Source organism: Ursus americanus, chromosome 7, assembly GCF_024610735.1.
Source record: "Ursus americanus isolate L20-20 chromosome 7, mUrsAme1.1.p, whole genome shotgun sequence".
NCBI classification, from domain to species: domain Eukaryota; kingdom Metazoa; phylum Chordata; class Mammalia; order Carnivora; family Ursidae; genus Ursus; species Ursus americanus.
In genome coordinates this window covers 21938781-21961496 of record NC_142133.1, presented here as the reverse complement: position 1 = coordinate 21961496, position 22716 = coordinate 21938781, and the positions used below count along the sequence as shown (strand labels likewise).

The 22716-nt window shown below is 37.8% G+C and overlaps 1 protein-coding gene and 1 pseudogene across 2 annotated transcripts in view; one reads left to right on the top strand and one right to left on the bottom strand.

Annotated features, from left to right (window-relative positions):
• PSME4 (proteasome activator subunit 4) overlaps positions 1–22716 on the top strand; it is a 103984-nt gene that overhangs the window by 10139 nt on the left and 71129 nt on the right. For both annotated transcript variants that reach the window (XM_087863397.1, XM_045787973.2), the window contains exons 2-3: positions 8511–8651; positions 9290–9406. In XM_087863397.1, the coding sequence (XP_087719523.1) occupies positions 8511–8651; positions 9290–9406 (258 nt within the window). The remainder of the gene's footprint in view (positions 1–8510; positions 8652–9289; positions 9407–22716) is intronic.
• LOC123786132 (DNA-binding protein inhibitor ID-2 pseudogene) lies at positions 11190–11588 on the bottom strand (annotated as a pseudogene).

Here is a 22716-nt window from a genome sequence, read left to right as displayed (position 1 = left end):
GTTCTCAAATGTAGTGAAATGTCTGGAAAACATAAAAAACAAACAAACTGGTACTCGGGGCTCCATTGCAGATCAGTTAAATCAGAAGGTCTTTCTTGTACATAAATCAATTACCCATCACCATAGCCTTGCGAGGAAACCCAGGTTTTACAGATACAGAGATTAAATGATTCGCCCAAAAGACTGACCCAGAGCATTTTGAATTCTCTGCAAACTTGCAGAACCGTGCTGTTCCTGCTGGCTTGGCTGCTGTGTTGAAATCAATAAAATACTCTGGCTATTCAGAGTTGATTATGATGTTGGGAGTTGCAAAGCAATCTAGAGCATGGGAACATAAGATACTCTCCACTTGGGATAACACCTAATTTGCCTTTCTTCCATGTCAGCAGACACTTGGAACTAATATCCTTTATTGTTACTTGGTTTTTTTGTGATAATGCATCCCTTTTCTTGATCCTCAGCTTGACGTCTTTGGAAGTGAGGTGAGAGAATAAGGAACATTCTCTTGGTTTTGTCTTTTTGTCACAGAAGTGTGCTGTTCCTGCTCCATTCGTCTCCTGGAGCTGTCTCCTATGCTGTTCCTGCCCAAATGCTCAGATTTTCTTGACCCTCGGTTGCTTATTCAGAGTGATGATGGCTTTCTAATCTTTCAAGATTCAGTTCAGTGGACACTCATCTATAATGAAACATTGGTTAAAAAAAAAAAAAGAATCACAGAATTCTGATATTACTTCCTTTGTCTCCCTTCTGTATATTTAATTTTCCAGTACATATTTCCTCACATTTAGAAATGCATTTTGAATACATGGGTAATTGAGTGAAAAGAGGAGGAGAGGTGAATTTATGAGAAAACCCTACATTTATCTGTTCACTCACTATTCCTAGTAATGAGAAGCTGTACCTGCATTTTTAACACTGTGTGTTACGATGAAGGGCATAGTCCTGGAATAAAGTCAGAGTAATTTAAAACCTGATCTCCTAGCTTTCTCTGCACATTTTGCCTATTTTAATTTTTTCAATTGGTGATATCTTAGGACCCGAAGGAAAAGACAGTAAAGTGGGGAGGGAGGTTGGATTTTTTTTTTTTTAATTGTTGTTTTTTCTGGTTAGAAGGAAGTTTTTTCAAGTATCTCATTTGTCTTGGTAATTTTATTTGCTTTAAAATACTTGTCATTAGCTCTAGTCTTAAGGTATTAAGACAGTTTTAAAAATTCTTACGTCCAGATATTTTATATTTTAGTACAGTTCTATTGTTTTATTTTATTTTTATTTTTTTAAAGATTTTATTTATTTATTTATTTGACAGAGATAGAGACAGCCAGCGAGAGAGGGAACACAAGCAGGGGGGAGTGGGAGAGGAAGAAGCAGGCTCACAGCAGAGGAGCCTGATGTGGGGCTCGATCCCATAACGCCGGGATCACGCCCTGAGCCGAAGACAGATGCTTAACCGCTGTGCCACCCAGGCGCCCCAGTTTTATTGTTTTAAAATTCCTATACATTCTTTTAGAGAAATTTCCCTTTTTAAAAGATTTTATTTATCAGAGAGAGAAGGAGCAGAGGGGTGGGGCAGAGGGAGAGTGAGAGGCACACTCCCCCCTGAGCACAGAGCCCCATGCAGGGCTCAGTCTCAGGACCCTGAGACCATGACCTGAGCCAAAGTCAGTTGCTTAACCGACTGAGCCACTTAACCGTCCTCTTTCAGAGAAATTGATAATGAATCTTTTTGTTGATATTATGAATGGAACAGTTTACCTCCACTCACCATATCTGGTTACCATACAGGAATCCGGATGCCAATTTTAAAAAACATTCTGTAGATTTTCTTATTTAGTGTCAAAGTGGGTTTTTTGGTTGCTGGTTTTGGGTGTTCTAGGGAAAATCATAGCATTGACAGCATACTCTTTTACCCTTCCTGAAACAGTTACCCCCATTTGTGTTTCCTAGTTTACTCTTTAATTTCTAGATTCAGAATAATGCCAAATAATAGTAAGAATAGTCATTATTGTCTTGAATCTGTCTGGTTTTAAAGGTTGTAGACCTTTAAAGGTTTTTGGTTTTAAAGGAAGTGCCTCTTAGAGGGGGAATGCCTTAAGTCTGATACTGGCTATTTAATTAAGATGATATGTTTTTAAATAATTTGGTTTCTTTTTGTTATACTGTGTTAATATTTTCTAATTTATAGTTTATTATAATCAGACTGTTTGGCCAGAATAATGTCCATATTAGAATTAAGTGAGTTTATGACCAGCTTTATAAGTATTCCACAGAAGATTGAAAAGAGGGAACAGTTTCTGTAATCTCAGTTTTTATTTGTGTCTTTTAAAATTGGCTTTATTAATTATATAATTTTAATTACCTTTAGTTGAAGTCTGATTGAAATGTTAAAGACATAGAGTCTTTGATTTTGTTGCTGCTATTTAGCACATAAAATTTCATTTTCTTTTTCAAGACTAGGTATATTATGTATACTTTTATCAGGAGAGGCTTCATCCCTGATTCTCTTTTTGTGATGTTAGTAGCCATCCTCCATTCTTTAGAGATTGATTAGCTGAGTTCTCTAAAAAACTTTTACTCCTGAGCTGTTGTTTACCCTGAGGTACAATTCCTATAGAATCCAGGATAAATGTTTCATCGGTTCTCTTTAAGTTTTTTTTCTTTAAAAGATTAATTTATTTATTTTAGAGCTAGAGGGAGAGAAAGCGCATGCCCATGCGAGGGGAGGGGGGGCAGAGGGAGAGACTCAAGCGGACTCCCAGCTGGGCACGGGCTCATGTAAGGGAGGGCAGGATATCACTGCGCTGAGATCAGCTGAGATCACAACCTGAGCTGAAATCCAGAGTCGGAGGCTTAATGGATTAAGCCACCCATGCGTCCTATTTACCAGTTTTTAAGATAATGATTTGTGGGGCGCCTGGGTGGCACAGCGGTTAGGCGTCTGCCTTCGGCTCAGGGCGTGATCCCGGCGTTATGGGATCGAGCCCCACATCGGGCTCCTCCGCTATGAGCCTGATTCTTCCTCTCCCACTCCCCCTGCTTGTGTTCCCTCTCTCGCTGGCTGTCTCTATCTCTGTCGAATAAATAAATAAAATCTTTAAAAAAAAAAAGATAATGCTTTGGTCCCATAGCATTCTTCAAGGGTATAATCTGTGGGGTTTTCTTTTGTTTTTATTTGTATTTTTTAGTTTCATTATGAATTCAGTGGATTTAAATATACATTGCAGTTAACGTGCTTCATGTTCTGGTGTCATTTTTGACTGAGAACATACAACTTGACTCCTGTGCTCTTTTAAATAGGACTTTAGTAGTCTTTGATAAGGGCTGTTTTTATTAAGAGAAACATAGAAATGCAGAAATATTGATCACCTGAGTTTAAACCTCGTATTTTACAACAAAATTTGATATGAAATGTTCTTACATGTTATTTTTAATTATAAAAATAATGCCTTTTTACTTTAGAAAGTTAGAAAAAGGTATATAGGAGAACATGAAAATCCCTCAGTTTTACCACATAGCAATAACGTGTTACGGTGTTTGTTTTATCTTTTAATCTTAATGTATGATTATATATTTTTCTTTAGTAGTATTCAACTAAATTCAAATGTATGTTTTGTATCTTGCTTTTTTTTAAAAAAACATTTTATTGGGGCACCTGGGTGGCTCAGTCAGTTAAGCGTCTGACTTCAGCTTAGGTCATGATCCCAGGGTCCTGGGATTGAGCCCCACATTGGGCTTCCTGCTCAGCAGGGAGTCTGCTTCTCCTTCTCCTTCTGTGTGCTCACTCTCTCTCAAATAAATAAATAAATCTTTAAAAAAAAGATTTTATTTATTTGAGAGAGAGAGAGCACACATGCGAGAGAGTGGAGCACAAGCAGGGCGTTGGGGCGGGGCAGAGGGAGAAGAAAAGCAGGCTTCCGCTGAGCAGGGAACCCCTCTTAGGGTTTGATCCCGGGAGCCCTAGATCATGACCTGAGCCAAAGGCAGACGCTTAACCGACTGAGCCACCCAGGTGCCCCTTGTATCCTGCTTTTTTTAACATGACTTTCATTTCACATCCACTAAAGTTCTCTAAAAACATAATTCTAAATGACTGCATTGTATCTAAAGGCATAAACCACAATTTAACAAACTAATTCTCTTACATTGGCTTCCTCCCCTCCCCCCCCCCCCCCCCCCCGGCCCGGAAAATTTTACTGCAAATAGGCATTGAAAAACCTTGGTATTTTAACTTTGGTATTCTAGATTTTTACTTAGGATGTATTGCTAGATGTGGGGTTTTCTATTTTTTTGAAAATATTTATCTATTTTAGAGACAGTGCACACGCGCGGGAGAGAGCAGGGTGGCAGTAGGGGCAGAGAATGAGGGAGAGGGAGAGAATCAAGCCCACTCCCTCCTGAATGCAGAGCCAAAATCAAGAGTCAGATGCTCAACCTGAGCGGCTACCCAGGTGCCCCTAGATGTAGGATTTTTTAAAAGCAATCTAGTCCCGCATATGGCTCCCTGCTGGGGGGAGCCTGCTTTTCCCTCTGCCCCTCCCCTGCTTGTGCTTTCTCTCTCTCTCAAATAAATAAAGTCTTTCAAAAAAAAATCCGTAAGTGTTTTAAATGAATATAGTTAAATTCTGTTTTTTAAAATTTTGTAGGTAAAATTCCTTTTTTTGTCCTTGGACTAGGACTACCCAAAATAAAGCATTTACTTAAGATTAAATGTCATTGGGGCGCCTGGGTGGCACAGTGGTTAAGCGTCTGCCTTCGGCTCAGGGCGTGATCCCAGCGTTATGGGATCGAGCCCCACATCAGGCTCCTCCGCTATGAGCCTGCTTCTTCCTCTCCCACTCCCCCCTGCTTGTGTTCCCTCTCTCGCTGGCTGTCTCTATCTCTGTCAAATAAATAAATAAAATCTTTAAAAAAAAAAAAGATTAAATGTCATTGTTAAATGTCTTACGTGTTTTTTTGATTACAGATAGTCTTAATGTTGTTCTGAAATGATGTTAATTTTACTTGATTGATGGATATAGTTAGAACCTTAGAAATCCAATGATTGCCTTGAAGAGAAATAACTGGTGAATGACAAAGCTTGTATTGAAAACCAGTATTTTTAACCTCTCGTCAAGCTCTAATTCTTAGTTCATTTCAGTGATGTATAAGTTTATATTACTTTAAACTTCTTTGTAATGAATAGTAAACAATATTCAGGACGTATAGTAGAAAAAACTTGACAGTATTGCACAGTTTATTAAATAACTACTGTTCCTGGTATGCTACTGCCTTTCTTTACTTGAGATTAAAAATTAAAGCATTTGATTAATACGCTGTAAGGTTGTGAGGAGGAAAGAAGCATTTAAAAATTGCTTTTGTATTATCGTTCATAGTTTCTCCCCCCGTGGTAGAATGGAACGTAATGACGTCATCTATATTTTCTGGATGGTTTAAGAAATATTCTGTTCAAAAGATTAATCATGACTCTTACCAAGGTTTTTGAGTATTTTGAGACATCTAAAAGTAATTTTTAGTTCTAAAACTTAATGTGAAAATTAATTGGAAAAAGAAAAGATTATCTCTTAATATTATGATCAAAAGTATAGGATTTTTGAACATAAATATACAGAAAAACCAGCTGGAATAGTTTTTGGAAAATGGAGGTTCTTAGTCTCCACCCTGAGTATTTTTTTTATTTCCTTTTTTTAAAACAATTTTATTGCATTTCACACTCCTGGTATTTTTAATGGTCTAGATTTAAGAGGGAACTCAGGAATATGCATTTTAAACAGTCTAATGTCTAATAGACATTTACTAGGTAATATCAAGGCACTTTTTTCAAAGTGGGTATATGACTTTATACACCCAGTGTTAACATAGGAAAGGTCCGGTTGTTCCACATTCTCACCCAAACTAGATATTATTAGGCTCTTTAGTTTTAGCTAGTCTGGTGGGTGTAAAGTGGTACCTTACTGTGATTTTAATTTGCTTTTACTGGTGAGTAAGGGTGTTGAGTATCTTTACATACGCTCATTAGTCATCTGTATGTTGTCTTCTGAGAAGTGCCTACCTGAGTCTTTGCCTTTTTTTTTTTTTTTTTTTTTGATCGGGTTGTGTCTTTTTCTTATGATTTGAAGGAGTTCTTACGTAATTTGCATACGAGTACTTTCTCAGGTGGATGTATTCCAAATATCAGATTGGGCTTTTCACTTTTAATAGTGTTTTATTGTGAACAGAATTTCAATTTTTATGAAAAGCAATTATTAATTTTTTTCTTGTAGTACTTTTTGTGCTCTTCAGAACCAAATTTTCTTGGACTGCATTTTGAGAAATGCTGAGACAAGAACCACTTTCTGGCTGACAAGAACTGTTTCCTGGTTGACAGGGAAAATAGAAGGTTGCTTTCTGAGTAATCCCCTAACATCTCTAGTTTTGTCAGCAGTTCTGCCTCCTCTAGGAATCCCCCTGTTGGTCTCTTCTTTTCATAATATTAAATTTGGGGCTCTGAATTTTGTGTTCCTAATGTTAAGCATATAGTTGTCTTTCTACTGCAGTAAATGCAATGGACTGTAGCTAAGTTATTTCAGTGGCTTAGAGCCACGTTTCCCCAATTTTTCCCCAGAAGTATCGCAGCCACAGAGGAAAGTAGGTACAGAATCCCACGGTCGTTCTGGAGTCCTGGCTAGACCTGAAGTTTACATGGTAATTACTGGTAGAGGCAAAACAGTAATACTCTCATAGCTCTGCTGTCTCTACTATCCAGTCAGAGTACTAAGGTGAAATCATGGGACTATACCTTGCAACAACAGAAAAGAGCTGAATTAGTAAATAAATACACAAAAGCCTGAGAAAATGAAAAAGTGTGTTTTTAGTGGACCAAGAATTTTAAGGAATTTCTGGAAAGGAAAAGCTGTTAGATATCCTAATTTTAGAAGTTAAGCATAAGTTCAGTTTGATTTTAGCTATTGCGGAAGTGCTAAAGACCATATAAAGAGTATTAATATCATCTTTTCTGTTGGTTTATATATTTGTCTATAAAATGATTCTTTCTTAAAGGAGTTTATGATTTTTAAATGTCTGCTAATTTGTTCTAAGTAAGTTTTTGGTTACTTAAGTTTTTGCTACTTAATGCATCCCTAAAATAGTCTATAATTAGTCATTCTTGCTTTTTGGGACACCCTTTCCTTTGCTTGTAATCGATGCTTTTAATTACCTTGGTTATCTAAAGTTAAAAAACTGAAAACGTGTAACTTTGAGGTAAAATACTATACTATTTTTGAAAGTAACTTAATTTTAGTATAACTATGAGTTAACTTGGGAAAAAAATGGTTTAAGTTATGTAACACTGTATTGTTTCAGGATTCTAAGCAAACCATTATGCTTTCTTCAAAGATTCTGTGGTTAAACAGTAAACATCTATATCTGAACTCTTTTGTTCTGTTTTATTCTTTATGTTGCGATATGCTGTTTTGAAGTAGTCTTAGGAGTTACAGATCATTCTCTTGAATGAGCCCTTAATAAAAGGAAGGGGACAAAGGAACTCCTTTCAGGGTTACTAATGACCAAAGGCCAGTTAAGACCAAGCAACAATAAGACAACAGCATTTTTTTTTTAAGATTATTTATTTATTTATTTATTTATTTATTTGAAATAGAGTGAGAACTAGAGAGATCACAGAGGGAGAGGGAGAAGCTGACTCCCCACTGAGCAGAGAGCCCGACATGGGGCTCGATCCCAGGACCCCGAGACCACTACCTGAGCCGAAGGCAGACACCTAACCAACTGAGCCACCCAGGCGCCCCAAGACAACAGTATTTTAATTTGTCATTGAATGTTGATGAGAGTTCAGTTATCATTATAAGTCTTTTGTTAATTAAATTAATTATTTGGTAGCCTTAATTAAAACACAGAATAGTTTTTCCTACATAATGAGTAGAGATACAAAATGCTTAACATCAGGGACATTTGAAATTAAGGTGTCATAACACAAATCTTTTTTATTGTGGCAAAAACATAAATTTACTCTTAATAATTTTTAAGTGTACAGTACAGTATGACTAGCAATAGGTACATTGTTGTACAGCGGATCTTCAGAACTTTTTCATCTTACATGACTGAAACCCTGTACTCTTTGAATCACTCTTTGTTTCCTTGTTTGTCCTGCCTCCACTTGTCCCTGGCAGCTATCATTCTTTTTGTTTCAATGAGTTTGATAATTTTAGGTACTGCATATAAGTGGAATCATGCAGTATTTGTCTTTTATGATTGGCTAATTTCACAGCATAGTGTTCTCAAGGTTCATCCATGTTGTAGCATATGACAGAAATCTCCTTTTTAAAGGCTGTATAATATTCCATTCTATATCTATATATAGAGACACACACACACATACACGCTGCATTTTGTTTATGCATTCATCAGTTGGTGGACATTCACCTTGCTTCCACACTTTGGCTATTATGAGTAATGCTGCAATGAATATGGATATGTCACCATACCTATTTTTAAAGGCTGTGTTGATTTTTCTCTTGCAGATATATTCGACTTTATGGGAGAAAATTTAGCAAAGAAGATCATGTTCTTTTTATCAAGCTATTGTATGAGCTGGTATCAATTCCAAAACTGGAAATCAGCATGATGCAGGGATTTGCCCGTCTCTTGATCAACTTGTTAAAGTAAGTAAATTTCCTGGTGATTTCTGCTAACAGTTTTTTGGTTTGTTTCTTCAAGGTTTTAGGCAGCAAGACCTAAGTGTTCTTTGGTAAGAAGACCCAAGTCCCCAAATTGCCAGTTTGCAAAAAGGGTGCAGAAAATTTTACCATAAGTTTAAGCCATATGTGTTAATTAATTAAAATTCTCTGTCCTCTTTGCAGCCTTCTGTTTTGTAGCACACATGGAAATATATGTTACCTGATGTTCCTTTAAATTAGTTCTCTTCCCTTGTATATGTGGTAAGATCTTTGAGGAGTCATGAATCATTTATTCTTTACTCCCAGGCACCCAGCACAATGCTGGAAACATTAAACAGTCCATAGGTAACATGGAAAAATAGGAAATTCATTGGCAGTAATGGTGGCACAAATTTAAATGCCCCTTTTTACCTGGTGCTTTCTGAGGTTTGAGCAGCCGTAAGAATCTGGTGCATTGTTCTTCCTACTACTGCATTCTACCAGTGAGTTGCTGTGGATAGGGAAAAGCAAGGCCCACCAGGATGACAGCAGCATTTAACAGCTGTCCTCCCTGTGTAGTAGGTGTAATATACAAACAGCTGTGCATGAATATATGCATATATGTTTATTATCTTTTTAATTAGGAAAAAGGAACTTCTTTCAAGAGATGATTTGGAGTTACCTTGGAGACCACTTTATGACATGGTGGAAAGGATATTATATTCCAAGACAGAGCACCTGGGATTAAATTGGTTTCCTAAGTAAGTTTCCTTTTAAAGTACTTCTTTGGGAGCACATGGGGGCTTTTAGAATTTGGTCATAATTGAGAAATATTTGGGTTATTTTAGATAAGCAAATACACATTTCAGTGTGCTCATTTCTTTGTAACTTGACTCTAAACAATTTATTGCCCTCTCCAAACTATATCTGAAGTTGCACTTTAGAATTTCCTACCAGGATATCTGACAGCTAGCATTACCGTACTGGCCAAAGACAGCAGATTTTTGTTTGACATCTAGTATTTTGTCACATTTGGCATTCTTCATTATATATTCACATATGTTTTAGTTCTTCAAGTAAGATGAATGCCTCAAGAGGAGGAGCTTGAGGGTACCCACATCCCAGTTAAAGAAGCATTAGTTTCAGTGACTGTTCATGGAATGCAAGCTATTCAAATGCACGGCTTCTTGGTTTAGACCCACTAGGATGTAATGTTTAGACATACTAGGATTATGAACGTCTGGCTGATTATACCTTCTTTTACGTACATCCCAACTCTTCCAGATCTCTAATTCTGTTACATTTTGTGTTTTATTCTGAGTTTACAGAGTACAATATGATGATCTGTCCTTTTTGGTAAATAGTGATTTTAGACTTAATGGCAAAGTATCATTTTCCCCTGTTAACAAGGCTTTATCTAATTGTGATCTAGCTCTTAATTTTCTCGATCTTAGCATATTTGGTTTAAAATACTTTTAAACTTTGGCTCATTCGGTTAAGAGTCCGACTCTTGGACTCGGGGTCGTGTGTTCAAGCCCTGCATTGGGCTACTTCAGAAAAACAAAACCTCTTTTTTTTTTCTTTTTTGACTTCAGATATATTTATTATAATCTTATAGAGTTTACATAAATTTGAACTTGTATTTATTTGGGTTCAGTTACAACATAGCATAATAAAAATCCAAGCACTGGTCCTCTGAAATGAAGCAGGCAATCACCATTCAGTAAACACATGATTTATTTTGTATAAGAGTTAAGTTTACAACTAAACTTTCTGTAAAAAGTTTAGCATGAATAAGTACATCATTACACTTTGTTTGCAGAAATAATACATCTCTGCGACTATACAAGAAAACTCTAAAAGTTCACAAGGTTTCCCCACACACAAACACACACAGAGACACGCGCACACACAGCATTCATTAGGCTTGCATCAGAAGGGTCATTTCTGGCCAAAAGACTTCATTTAAGTGACTGAATACTGGATTCTTCCGGTATTCACGCTCCACCTTTGAAAAAAAGTCAGTCCGTTTAAATTGGGAAATTCCTTACGATTTTAATGTTTTCACTCCCCGTGGTGGAAATAGTATATAAAGAATATCTTCCAACTGCGAAAAGGGCATTTAATAGTCTTTTTCTTAAATAACTAATACCACAGTCCAGGTCAGAGAACACGCTGGGGAAGATGGTCATTCTTAGTTTTCTTTCCATTTAAAAAAAAAATGTCCATTCAACTTGTTGTTCTTGTGAAATGGTTGAAAAGAAGTTCAGGGGGTGCCTGGGTGGCTCAGTTGGTTATGTGTCTGCCTTTGGCTGGGGGTCATGATCTCAGTGTCCTGGGATTGAGCCCCATACTGGACTCCCTGCTCAATAGGGAGTCAGCTTCTCCCTCTGCCCGCCCCCACTCGTGTGCGCACACACGGGCTCTCTCCCTCTCTCTCAAAATAAATAAATAAAATCTTAAAAAAATAAAAAGTTCAGTATCTTAAAAGACCCTGTGGATTATTTGTTGTTAGGCAAAGAAAAGGAAAGGCATGAACACCATTTATTCACCCACAGAGCACTTGCTGTCATTTGACATTAATTTGGAAGGGAATTCAGAAGCCTGCAAGGACAGGATGCTGATATCCGTGTTTAGGGTGGGCAGCCGTGCCGTGGACACCTGGCTCTGCCCAGGTCGCTAGTGGTACAGGCTGACAATAGTGAAGTGTGAGTCCAGAGCGATCTGCAGGTTCAAGATGGCCTTGTTGCAGGATTTCCATCTTGCTCCCCTTCTTGTTCTGGGGATGCTGGGCACCAGCTCTATGAGTTTGCAGTAGCAGTCGCTCATGTTGTACAGCAGGCTTGTTAGGTCCTCCACCAGGGCTTTGCTCCAGGAGATGACCAGGCTGTGATCCGAAAGGCTCTCTTTTCTAACGGACCTCACTGGACCGAAGGCTTTCATGCTGACTGCGTGGGGGAAAGAGAGACTGGGAGGGAACCGACCGCCCAGGAGCCCATGTGTCTGCCTCCTGGGGACCTTCCTGAGCCTCCTGTGCTCCACACTGGGCTGGACTCAAAATCTTTTTTTTTAAGTAGGCTCCGCAGCTTGGGGCTTGAACCCACGACCCCGAGATCAAGTCCTGAGCCGAAATCAGGAGTCCGAGGCTAAACCAACTGATCCACCCAGGTGTCCCTAAGAAAAAATTCTTAAACTATTTGTGATCGAGGTTTATTTTTAGGAAAGTTTCTACAATTTACCTCTCCTCTCATTACCTAGAGTTGTCTGTCATACACATATATACTCATTTCCTGAAGAGCACCGTTTTATACACTTGTGTTGTTTTCCTCTTTATTTTTTATAAATTAAGTCCTTAAAGATTTATTTCTGTGATGTCTCTCTCAATTCTAGGCATGTTTTCACTATTTCATGACTTCTTGTAGCCTCCCCAGATCAGTTTTTTTTAATCCGTGATCACTTCTCAGGCTTCATTGAAGTTAGCAGCCTTTGTTATACCCTTACCATAGAATTTTTTTGAAAATGACTGCAGATGGCAGACTTTAAAAGATTTTTAGGTTATAAGTAAATTGTGAAATGATATAAATGAAAGGAGTTAAAAAAAACAAAACAAAATATGACTATAGGTGATCCTGAACTTAGGACTTAATTGATTTGTGGACAGTGGTCACAAATAGAATGGTGAGAGATCATTTCTTTCCTGAATATTTTATGGGTTAAAACAAGGAAACCCATTTCAACTGTAAAAAGAGGACAATTTATCATGAAGCTAAATGGTACATCTTCAAATATATTTTTACAAATATTTATTATGAAAACCCAAAATTTAGCATAAAAGTGTTGTTGTAAATGTTCCTTTTAAGTATTAATTCTGCTGGGGGAAACATGGCACGGACTGCATTGACTGGGCCTTAAAATACGAGGCTGTTTAGGCTTTGACTGGAATCACTGTCTCATAGCTTTCAGGGACCTTTAAACTATGTTCAAAATAAGTTATTTTTTGAAATTTTCCTGGCTGATTTTTTGGCTGCCTGAGAAAATCTTTGGTAAATGCTAGGCGAGAGAAGGCAGTTTCTTCAACAATTTCTTCCTCTTCTGTAAGTCCTTTACTTGCTTTTTCATAACCAAGCGTCTTACTTCCTGCCCTGAGGTGTACCTTTTCAAAGGCACCTGCTTCCTTTTAAGTCCCGCAAGGTCACCAGTACATATCTGTGGCTTTCTTCTTTCCTGGAAATTTTGTCAGAGCTTACCACTGTTAGTGTCAGTCAGTGCTTATAGTTCTTCCCCTGCGTCTTGATACTCTGCTTATTACCACGTCTTTTCCTGAAGCATCCCGTTACTCTTGCTCTCATGGAAACCTTGCTTAGAAGTTTCACCATGGCTGTTCTTGGTCTTTTGAAGAAACGTTGTGTCTTTGCTGAAATCTTTGCTTGGTTTAAAGCACGCAGTACCCCCTTTTGTATTGTGTAGTTCTTCTCAAATGAAATTGGTAAGTAATATAATTTACTCATACTCTTTTTTTACTTATACTCATTTATCTGTACTCAATGACATAAATAAATATAATTTTTTAATTTAAATGCAGTTAATTAACATATAATGTATTATTGGTTTCAGAGGTGGAGGTTAGTGATTCATCAGTCTTATATAATACCCAGTGCTCATTACATCCCCCAGTTACCCCATCACCCCACCCACCTCCCCTCCAGCAATGCTGTTTGTTTCCAGTGATTAAGAGTCTCTTATGGTTTGTCTCCCTCTCAGTTTCATCTTGTATTATTTTTTCATTTCTTCCCCTATGATCCTGTTTTATTTCTTAAATTCCACATACGAGTGAGATCGTATGAGAGTTGTTTTTCTCTGATTGACTTATTTCACTTAGCATAATACCCTTTAGTTCCCTCCACATCATTGCAAATGCAAGATTTCATTTTTTTTTTTATAAGTGAGTAGTATTCCATTGTATACATATATCACATCTTTATCCATTCATCTGTCGATGGACATCTGGGCTCTTCTATAGTTTGGCTATCGTGGACATAGCTGCTGTGGTGCAGGTGCCCCTTCAGATGACTACATTTGTGTCTTTGGTAAATACCCAGTAGCACAATTGCTGGCTTGTAGGGTAGCTCTGTTTTCAACTTTTTGAGGAACCTCCATACTATTTTCCAGAGTGGCTGCACCAGCTTGCATTCCCCACCAATAGTGTAAGAGGGTTCCCCTTTCTCCACATCCTCGCCAACATCTGTTGTTTAGTGACTTGTTAAGTTTAGTCATTCTGACTAGTGTGAGGTCGTATCTCATTGTAGTTTTGATTTGTTTTTCCCTGATGCCAAGTGATGTGGAGCGTTTTTTCATGTGTCTGTTAGCCATTTGGATATGTTCTTTGGAGAGAAATGTCTGTTCATGTCTTCTGCCTGTTTCTTGATTGGATTATTTGTTCTTTGGGTGTCTTTGATAAGGTCTTTATAGATTTCGGATACTAACCCTTTATCTGATATGTCATTGGCAAATATCTTCTCCCATTCGGTCAGTTGTCTTTTGTTTTTGTCAACTGTTTCCTTTGCTGTGCAAAAGCTTTTTATCTTGATGAAGTGCCAATAGGTCATTTTTGCCTTAGTTTCCCTTGTCTTTGGAGACGTGTCTAGCCAGAAGTTGCTGCGACCAAGGCCAAAGAGGTTGCTGCCTGTGTTCTCTAGGATTTTGATGGATTCTTATCTCAGATTTAGGTCTTTGATCATTTTGAGTTTGTTTTTTTGTATGGTATGTTTCTTTGTATGGTGACCATTTCAAAATGGTCCAGTTTCATTCTTCTGCATGTGGCTGTCCAGTTTTCCCAACACCATTTGTTGAAGAGACTGTCTTTTTTCCGTTAGGTATTCTTCCCTGCTTGGTCGAAGATTAGTTGACCGTAGAGTTGAGGGTCCGTTTCTGGTTCCATTGATCTGTGTATCTGTGTTTGTGCCAGTTACCATACTGTCTTGATGGTTACAACTTTGTAATAGAGTTTGAAGACTGAAATTGTGATACCACCAGTTTTGGTTTTCTTTTTCAAAATTCCTTTGGCTGTTTGGGGTCTTGTCTGGTTCCATACAGTTTTAGGATTATTTGTTCCAGGTCTGTGAAAAAAGTTGATGATACTTTGATAGGGATTACATTGAATGTGTAGATCGCTCTAGGTAGCATAGACATTTTAACAATATTTGTTATTCCAATCCATGAGCATGAAATGTTTTTCCATTTCTTTGTGTTTTTGTCAGTTTCTCTCATGAGCACTCTGTAGTTTTCTGAGTACAAATCCTTTGCCTCTTTGGTTAGGTTTATTCCTAGGTATCTTATGGTTTTGGGTGCAATTGTAAATGGGATCAACTCTTAATTTCTCTTTCTTTGTCTCGTTGGTGTATAGAAATGCAGCTGATTTCTGTGCATTGAAATTATATCCTGCCACTTTACTGAATTCCTGTATGAGTACTAGCAATTTTGGGGTGGAGTCCTTTGGGTTTTCCACATAAAGTGTCATGTCATCTGCGAAGAGTAAAAGTTTGACTACTTTTTGTTGTGTGATTGCTAAGGCTGGGACTTCTAGTACTGTGTTGAACAGCAGTGGTGATAGTGGACATCCCTGCCGTGTTCCTGACCTTGGGGGAAAAGCTGTCAGTTTTTCCCCATTGAGAATGATACTCACTGTGGGCTTTTCATATATGGCTTTTTATTGATATTGAGATATGTTCCCGTATGCCTACACTGTAGAGTTTTAATCAAGAAAGGATGCTGTACTTTGTACTCATCCTTTCTTTTATTTATGTAGTATATCACATTGATTGATTTGTGGATGTTGAACCACCCTTGCAGCCCAGGAATAAATCCCACTGGGTCATGGTAGAGTAATCCTTTTAATGTATTGTTGGATCCTATTGCCTAGTATTTTGGTGAGAATTTTTGCATCCATGTTCATCAGGGATATTGGTCTATAATTCTCCTTTTTGGTGGGGTCTTTGTCTGGTTTTGAGATCAAGGAAATGCTGGCCTCATAGAAAGAGTTTGGGAGTTTTCCTGCCATTTCTATTTTTTGAAACAGCTTCAGAAGAATTCTTCTTTATATGTTTGGTAGAATTCCCCTGAGAAGCCATCCGGCCATGGACTGTTTGTTGGAAGATTTTGGATTACTACTTTAATTTCCTTGCTGGTTATGGATCTGTTCAGGTTTTCTGTTTCTTCCTGTTTCGGTTTTGATAGTTTATACATCTCTAGGAATACATCCATTTCTTCCAGATGGCCTAATTTGTTGGCATATAATTGCTCATAATATGTTCTTATAATTGTTTGTATTTCTTTGGTGCTGGTTGTGATCTTTCCTCTTTCATTCATGATTTTATTTATTTGGGTCCTTTTTCTTTTCTTTTTCTTTTCTTTTTGATAAGTCTAGCCAGGGCTTTATCAATCTTATTATTTCTTTCAGAGAATCAGCTCCTTGTCTCGTTGATCTGTTGCATTGTACTTTTGGTTTCTATTTTGTTGATTTCTGCTCCAATCTTTATTATTTCTCTTCTCCTGTTGGATTTAGGCTTTTTTTGCTGTTCTTTCTCCAGCTCCTTTAGGTATAAGGTTAAGTTGTGTTTTTGAGACCTTTCTTGTTTCTTGAGAAGGGCTTGTAATGCTATACACTTCCCTCTTAGGACTGCCTTTGTTGCATCCCAAATTTAAGCAGTTGTGTTTTCATTTTCATTTGTTTCCGTGAGTTTTTTAAATTTTTTAATTTCCTGGTTGATCCAGTGATTTTTTTTAGTAGGATGCTCTTTATCCTTCGTGTATTTGAGTTCTTTCCAACTTTCCTCTTGTGACTGAGTTTGAGTTTCAAAGCATTGTGATCCGAAAATATGCAGGGAATGATCCCAGTCTCTTGGTACTGGTTGAGACCTGATTTGTGACCCAGGGTGTAATCTCTTCTGGAGAATGTTCCATGTGCACTTGGGAAGACTGTGTATTCTGTTGCTTTAGGATGGAATGTTCTGAATATATCTGTGAAGTCCATCTGGTCCTGTGTGTCATTCAAAGCCCTTGTGTCCTTGTTGATCTTCTGCTTAGATGATCTGTCCATTGCAGTGAGTGAGGTGTTAAAATCCCCTACTACTATTATTATATTATTATTTTAAATATGTTTTTTAAAATTTTGTTATTAATTGGTTTATATAATTGACTGCTCGCATGTTAGGGGCATAAATATTTACAATTGTTTGATCTTCTTATTGGATAGACCCTTGAATTTTGATGTAGTGTCCTTCCTTATCTCTTATTACAGTCTTTGGTTTAAAATCTAATTTGTCTGATATAAGGATTGCCACCCCAGCTTTCTTTTGATATCCATTAGCATGATATGTGGTTTTCTGTGCCCTCACTTTAAATCTGGAGGTGTCATGAGGTCTGAAATGAATCTCTTGCAGACAACATATCAGTGGGTCTTCCTTTTTTATCTAATCTGATAACCTGTGTCTTTTGATTGGGCCATTTAGCCCATTTTTTTAAATTAAAGATTTTATTTATTAGAGAGAGAGACAGTGACATGAGATAGCGAGAGAGTGCAGGAGCAGGTAGGAGAGAGAAACGCAGGCTCCCCGGGAGACTGATCTCAGGACCCTGGGTTCATGACCTGAGCTGAAGTTAGACGCTTAACTGACTAAGCCAACCAGGCACCACCATTTAGCCCATTTACATTCAGAGTAACTATTGAAAGATATGAATTTAGTGCTATTGCATTACCTGTAAGTCAGTTTCTGTATGTTGTCTGTGTTCCTTTCTGGTCTATTTATGTTACTTTTGTGCTCTTTCTTTACTTAAAGGATCCCTTTTAATATTTCTTGTAGGGCTGGTTTAGTAATCACAAATCTTTTAGTTCCTGTTTGTCCTGGAAGCTTTTTATCTCTCCTTCTATTTTGAAAGACATCCTAGCTGGATAAAATATTCTTAGTTATATATTTTCTCATTTAGCACCCTGAATATATGATGCTGGTCCTTTCTGGCTTGCCAGGTCTCTGTGGATATGTATGCTGCCAGTCTAATGTTTCTGCCCTTGTAGGTTATGGCCCTCTTGTCCCCCTGAGCTGTTTTCAGGATGTTCTTTTTGTCTCTGAGATTTGCAAGTTTCACTATTGTATCTTGGGGTGTTGACCTATTTTTATTGATTTTGAGGGGGGTTCTCTGTGCCTCCTGGACTTGGATGCCTGTTTCCTTCCCCAGATTAGAGAAGTTCTCAGCTATAATTTGCTCCAATATACCTTTTGCTCCCCCTTTCATCTTCTTCTGGGATCCCAGTTATTTTAATATTATTTTGCTTAATGGTATCACTTACCTCTCATTCTCTCCTCACGATCCAGTAGTTGTTTATCTCTTTTTCTCTGCTGCTTTATTCTCTATCATTTGGTCTTTTATAGCACTAATTCTCTCTTCTGCCTCATTTATCCTGGCGGTTAGACCTCCATTTTTTTTTTTTAAAGATTTTATTTATTTATTTGACAGAGGTAGAGACAGCCAGCGAGAGAGGGAACACAAGCAGGGGGAGTGGGAGAGGAAGAAGCAGGCTCCCAGCAGAAGAGCCTGATGTGGGGCTTGATCCCAGAACGCGGGGATCATGCCCTGAGCCAAAGGCAGACGCTTAACAACTGAGCCACCCAGGCGTCCCAGACCTCCATTTTTGATTGCGTCTCATTAATAGCCTTTTTGATTTTGACCTGATTAGATTTTTAGTTCTTTTATTTCTCCAGAAGGGGATTCTCTAGTGTCTTCTATGCTTTTTTTCAAGCCCAGCTAGTATCTTTATAATCATTATTCTGAACTCTAGTTCCAGCATCTTACTTACATCCATTTTGTTTAGGTCCCTGACAGTCAGTACTGCCTCTTGTTTTCTTTTTTCAGTTGAGTTTTTCCATCTTGTCATTATGTCCAGAGAAGAATAGATGAACAAGAGAACAAAATACTAAAATGGCAACAAAAACCCCTGAGAAATACACACGAAAGAAATCAGAAGAAGCGCAAAACTGAAAAAAAAAAAAAAAAAGATTAACAACAAAAAAAGAGAATATGATCAGACAGGTGAACAGAACAGAAAAATTCACTGGATCCCATGTGTATTTTATAGTTCCGTTTGTTAGAAAACTAGATCCCAAAATTGTAAAGAAAGAAAAACTTATATATGTACAAAAATAAAATTAAATACAATGAAAGGATAGAATATAACAATAAAAATGAAAATTAAAAGACAAAAACAAAAAAATGGAAAAGAAGGAGTGTAAACAGACAGGTAAATGGAACAGTGCAATACACTATATCCTGAGTGTATTTTGGTGGGTTTGTTAGGAGAAACAACATCTCAAAATTGTAAAGAAAGAAGAACTTATATATATACAAATATAAAATTAAATACATTGGAAGGATAGAATATCACCGTAAAGATGAAAATTGAAAAAGACTTTTAACAAAACAGAAAACAACTAAAAAAGAAGAAGAAAGAAAAGAATATGGTGAAGGTGAAGAGAACAGAGCCATACACTAGATTTGGGGTATATTTTGATCTGTTAGAATAAACTGAATCCCAGAATTGTAAAGAAGGAAAAACTTCGATATATGCAAAAATAAAATTAGATACAATGAAAGCATAGAATGTAACATAAAAATGAAAATTAATAAAGATTTTTAACAAAAGAGTTGATAAAATAAGAAATTGAAAAAGGAAGGAGAAAAGAAAGTTTAAATTGAAAGACTGAAGAATTGTGGGGTAAAAACCATGAATTCTGTATGCTGTATTCCCCTAGTGTTGGAGTTTTGTAGTTCTCAATTGTTGATGAACTTGGTCTTGGCTGGATGTTCTTGCTGATCTTTTGGGCACGGGGCCTGTTTCGATTTCCCACTGTATTTGCCCCAGGCGGAATTGTACCACCCTTGCCAGGGGGCCAGGCTAAGTAATCTGCTCAGGCTAAGTAAGTTTTGCTCTCTGTGGCTTTTGCGCTCCGTGGCTTTTGTTCCCTGAAGGCTTTCTGCGTAGCCTTAGAGGATGAGAATGAAAATGGCAGCCTCCCAATCTCTAGCCCCGGAGCAGAGAGCTCAGGACCCCACTTCTTGGTGAGCCCTCAGAGAAAAGCAGTCAGTCACTCCTGTCCCCCTGGTCTCAGTCCACACTCCACGCTCACCCAGCCTGTGACTGAGCATTTCTATCTCAGGCAAGAGACCCCGTTTCAAGTCTCCAAACCCTGCAGACTCCTGTGGTGTGCTCCTGCACTGCTCCTCTGGGGGGAGGAAGGGGGGCCTCCCCAGTTCTGCCCCTTGTTGGGCCCCTGCTCAGAGAATAGTGGCCTGACTGAGCTGCAGTTCTCGGTTTATGGCAACCCCACGCTGAGAGCCCACTACTGAGCCCACTCTTTGCAGCTGGCTTCCCCGCTCCAATACCTGGGAACTCTGCGGCACTCAAGCACCCCCCCCCACCCCGTCTACCTATGACCCCGAGGATCCTGAGACCACACTCTCCCACCTGGGATTCCTCCCCCACTTCACCGCCGGAGCATCTTTCAGATTGGGATGTCCCTCACTGGAGCAGACTTCTAGAAGTTCCAATTTTGTGCTCCGCTGCTATATCACTTTCCAGTAGCTGGCTGATGGAGGCTCCCTCCCCCTGCAGTTTATCTTTCCATATATCGCCTTGGATTCATTTCTCCACACCTCCCACCTTGCAGAAAGTGGTCGCTTTTCTATTTGTAGAGTTGCAGCTATTCTTTTCTTAGATCTCCGGTTGAGTTCACAGGTTGTTCAGAATGACTTGATAGCTATCTAGCTGAATTCCTGGGACCAGAAGAAACTAAGGTCTCCTCTGCTGCCGCCATCTTGGACTTCATAAATAGAAATAATGTCTAACCATAATGTGGTTCCCATAATGGGACGGTAGTTCATTATAAAACAATATGTATTTTGAACATGCAGGCATCATTACACTGAAGATACAAAATGGTATTCAGATTTTGCATCTGCCTGTAATGAGTACGTTTGAATTTTAAAAAGATCAAAATAGTTTTTGTATAAGAAGTACAAGAAAATAAAAGCATTATGAGTGGACATTAAAATAAAAACTAGTGGCACAGCTCGTGGCTCAGTTGGATAAGTGTCTGCCTTTGGCTCAGGTCATAATCCCAGGGTCCTGACATCGAATCCCACATCAGGCTTCTTGCTCAGCGGGGGGAGTCTGCTTCTCCCTCTGCCTGCTGCTCCCCCTGCTTGTGCTCTCTCTCTCTCTGACAAAATCTTTTAAAAAATAAATAAATAAAACCTAGTGTTAGGATAAAGAATAACAGGTAAGACTTATTTAAGTATGGTGAAAGAGAGGGAAGTAGGTTTAATTTTAGAGTACTAAGCTGGGGGAAAGGAAGTAATGATATTCTTGCAGATAAGCTGGCCTTATTTATAATACAGTGTCACAGTAATCCTTTATGAAATGATATGGAATGGTATAGTTACTTAGTATCACAAAACATTATTTTTGAACATTATTACATGTGAGAGCAATAGAAGAATTGGGAAAAAAACATTGGTATATGAAGTCATAGAGACTTTGTGCAGTGGATTTTAAAAACAGTTTGGCCATAATTTTAAAAACAGTTTGGCTTCTAATTCATATACCTGCACATGGGACCTTTGTGAACAGAAATTTGCATGTATAATCTGTGTTTACTTGTAAGTTTCTGGTAATGTACTGCTTTTATCTGTGGATTCAAGTTTCTGAAGTGAATACCAATTAAAAAAAAAAAAAACCTAGGGAAAAAAAGAATTTGTGCAGTGGACTTCTGGGGACAGTATCAGTAAGATTGAAAACTAACAAGCAATGCTAAAATAAATTAGTAACGTCAATATCTAATTTTTACAACATAAATTACCTTTTGTGCCATACCAAAAAGGATGACAGTAACATCAAGTATTTTAACAACAAAATTACTAATGAAATTCTGTGACATTACTTGTTTTATGTCTGCTTATTGCCAGTGTAGTGACAGTTAAAATAGTCTTCAATCTTGGGGTGCTTGGGTCGCTCAGTTGGTTATGCATCTGCCTTTGGCTCGGGTCATGATCCCAGGATCCTGGGATCAAGCCCCACATCAGGCTCTCTACTCAGTGGAGAGTTTGCTTCTCCCTCTCATTCTCCCTCTATGCTCTCTCGCTCTTAAATAAATAAATAAAATCAATAAAATCTTAAAAGAAAGAAAGAAATTAAGAGAAATCTGTTGGAGAGCCAGCCATACAGCAATACTTTTTAGTTTTGGTTCCTCAGAGCTATTCTGTATCCACTGAATTTCTAATAGGGAATCATTTTAAACATTTAAAAATTTACTTTTCTACTTAAGTTTCTATTTAGTATACTAGTATAGCAAGTGTTTATAATCAAGGGATAAAGTTATGACTTCACAAACATTTTACTTCAGAAAACCCCTGAAAGCCCTTCAATATGGCATGCTTTTGGAATTGGTATTTTTGCTTTGAGTATTTTCATCTAAGATGTATTCTGACTCATTTTGAAATGGTTTTGTCAGCTGACTGCATGTGTTCATACTATTTTTAGAATACTATTTTTATAATCAAAAGTGAAAGGTTGCTTCATTTGTTAACTGTCTTTCAAGTCTTAAACTCATGTGCCTTATGTGTTTGTCTTTATTTGAAACTACAGCTTAGGGTGTCATGCATTTCAACATGATATTAAAAGCTGGTTCTATTTTTTGGAGCAAGGATTATTTAACATTTTTCTTTCCCTTCCCCTTTTATCTTCCTCCCTCTTTTGCTCTCCCTTTTTTCCTTCTTCTGTCTTTCTGCCTTTATGCCTCGGGGGCAAGAGACCATTTTTCACTCTTCTCTGTTTCTAGGTTCTACTGGAGAAACAAATTGTAGGAGTTTCTTATTTAATATAAAAAAAAAGAAAACTGGAAAGGAGTTAGGTAGTTTGAACTTGATTATAGCAACATAAGAATCACTTACTGTTTATGTTGTTAGGGACCTAGTTTTATTTCCTAAAATGATATCCCATCCACTTAAATCGGGGTAGCATATT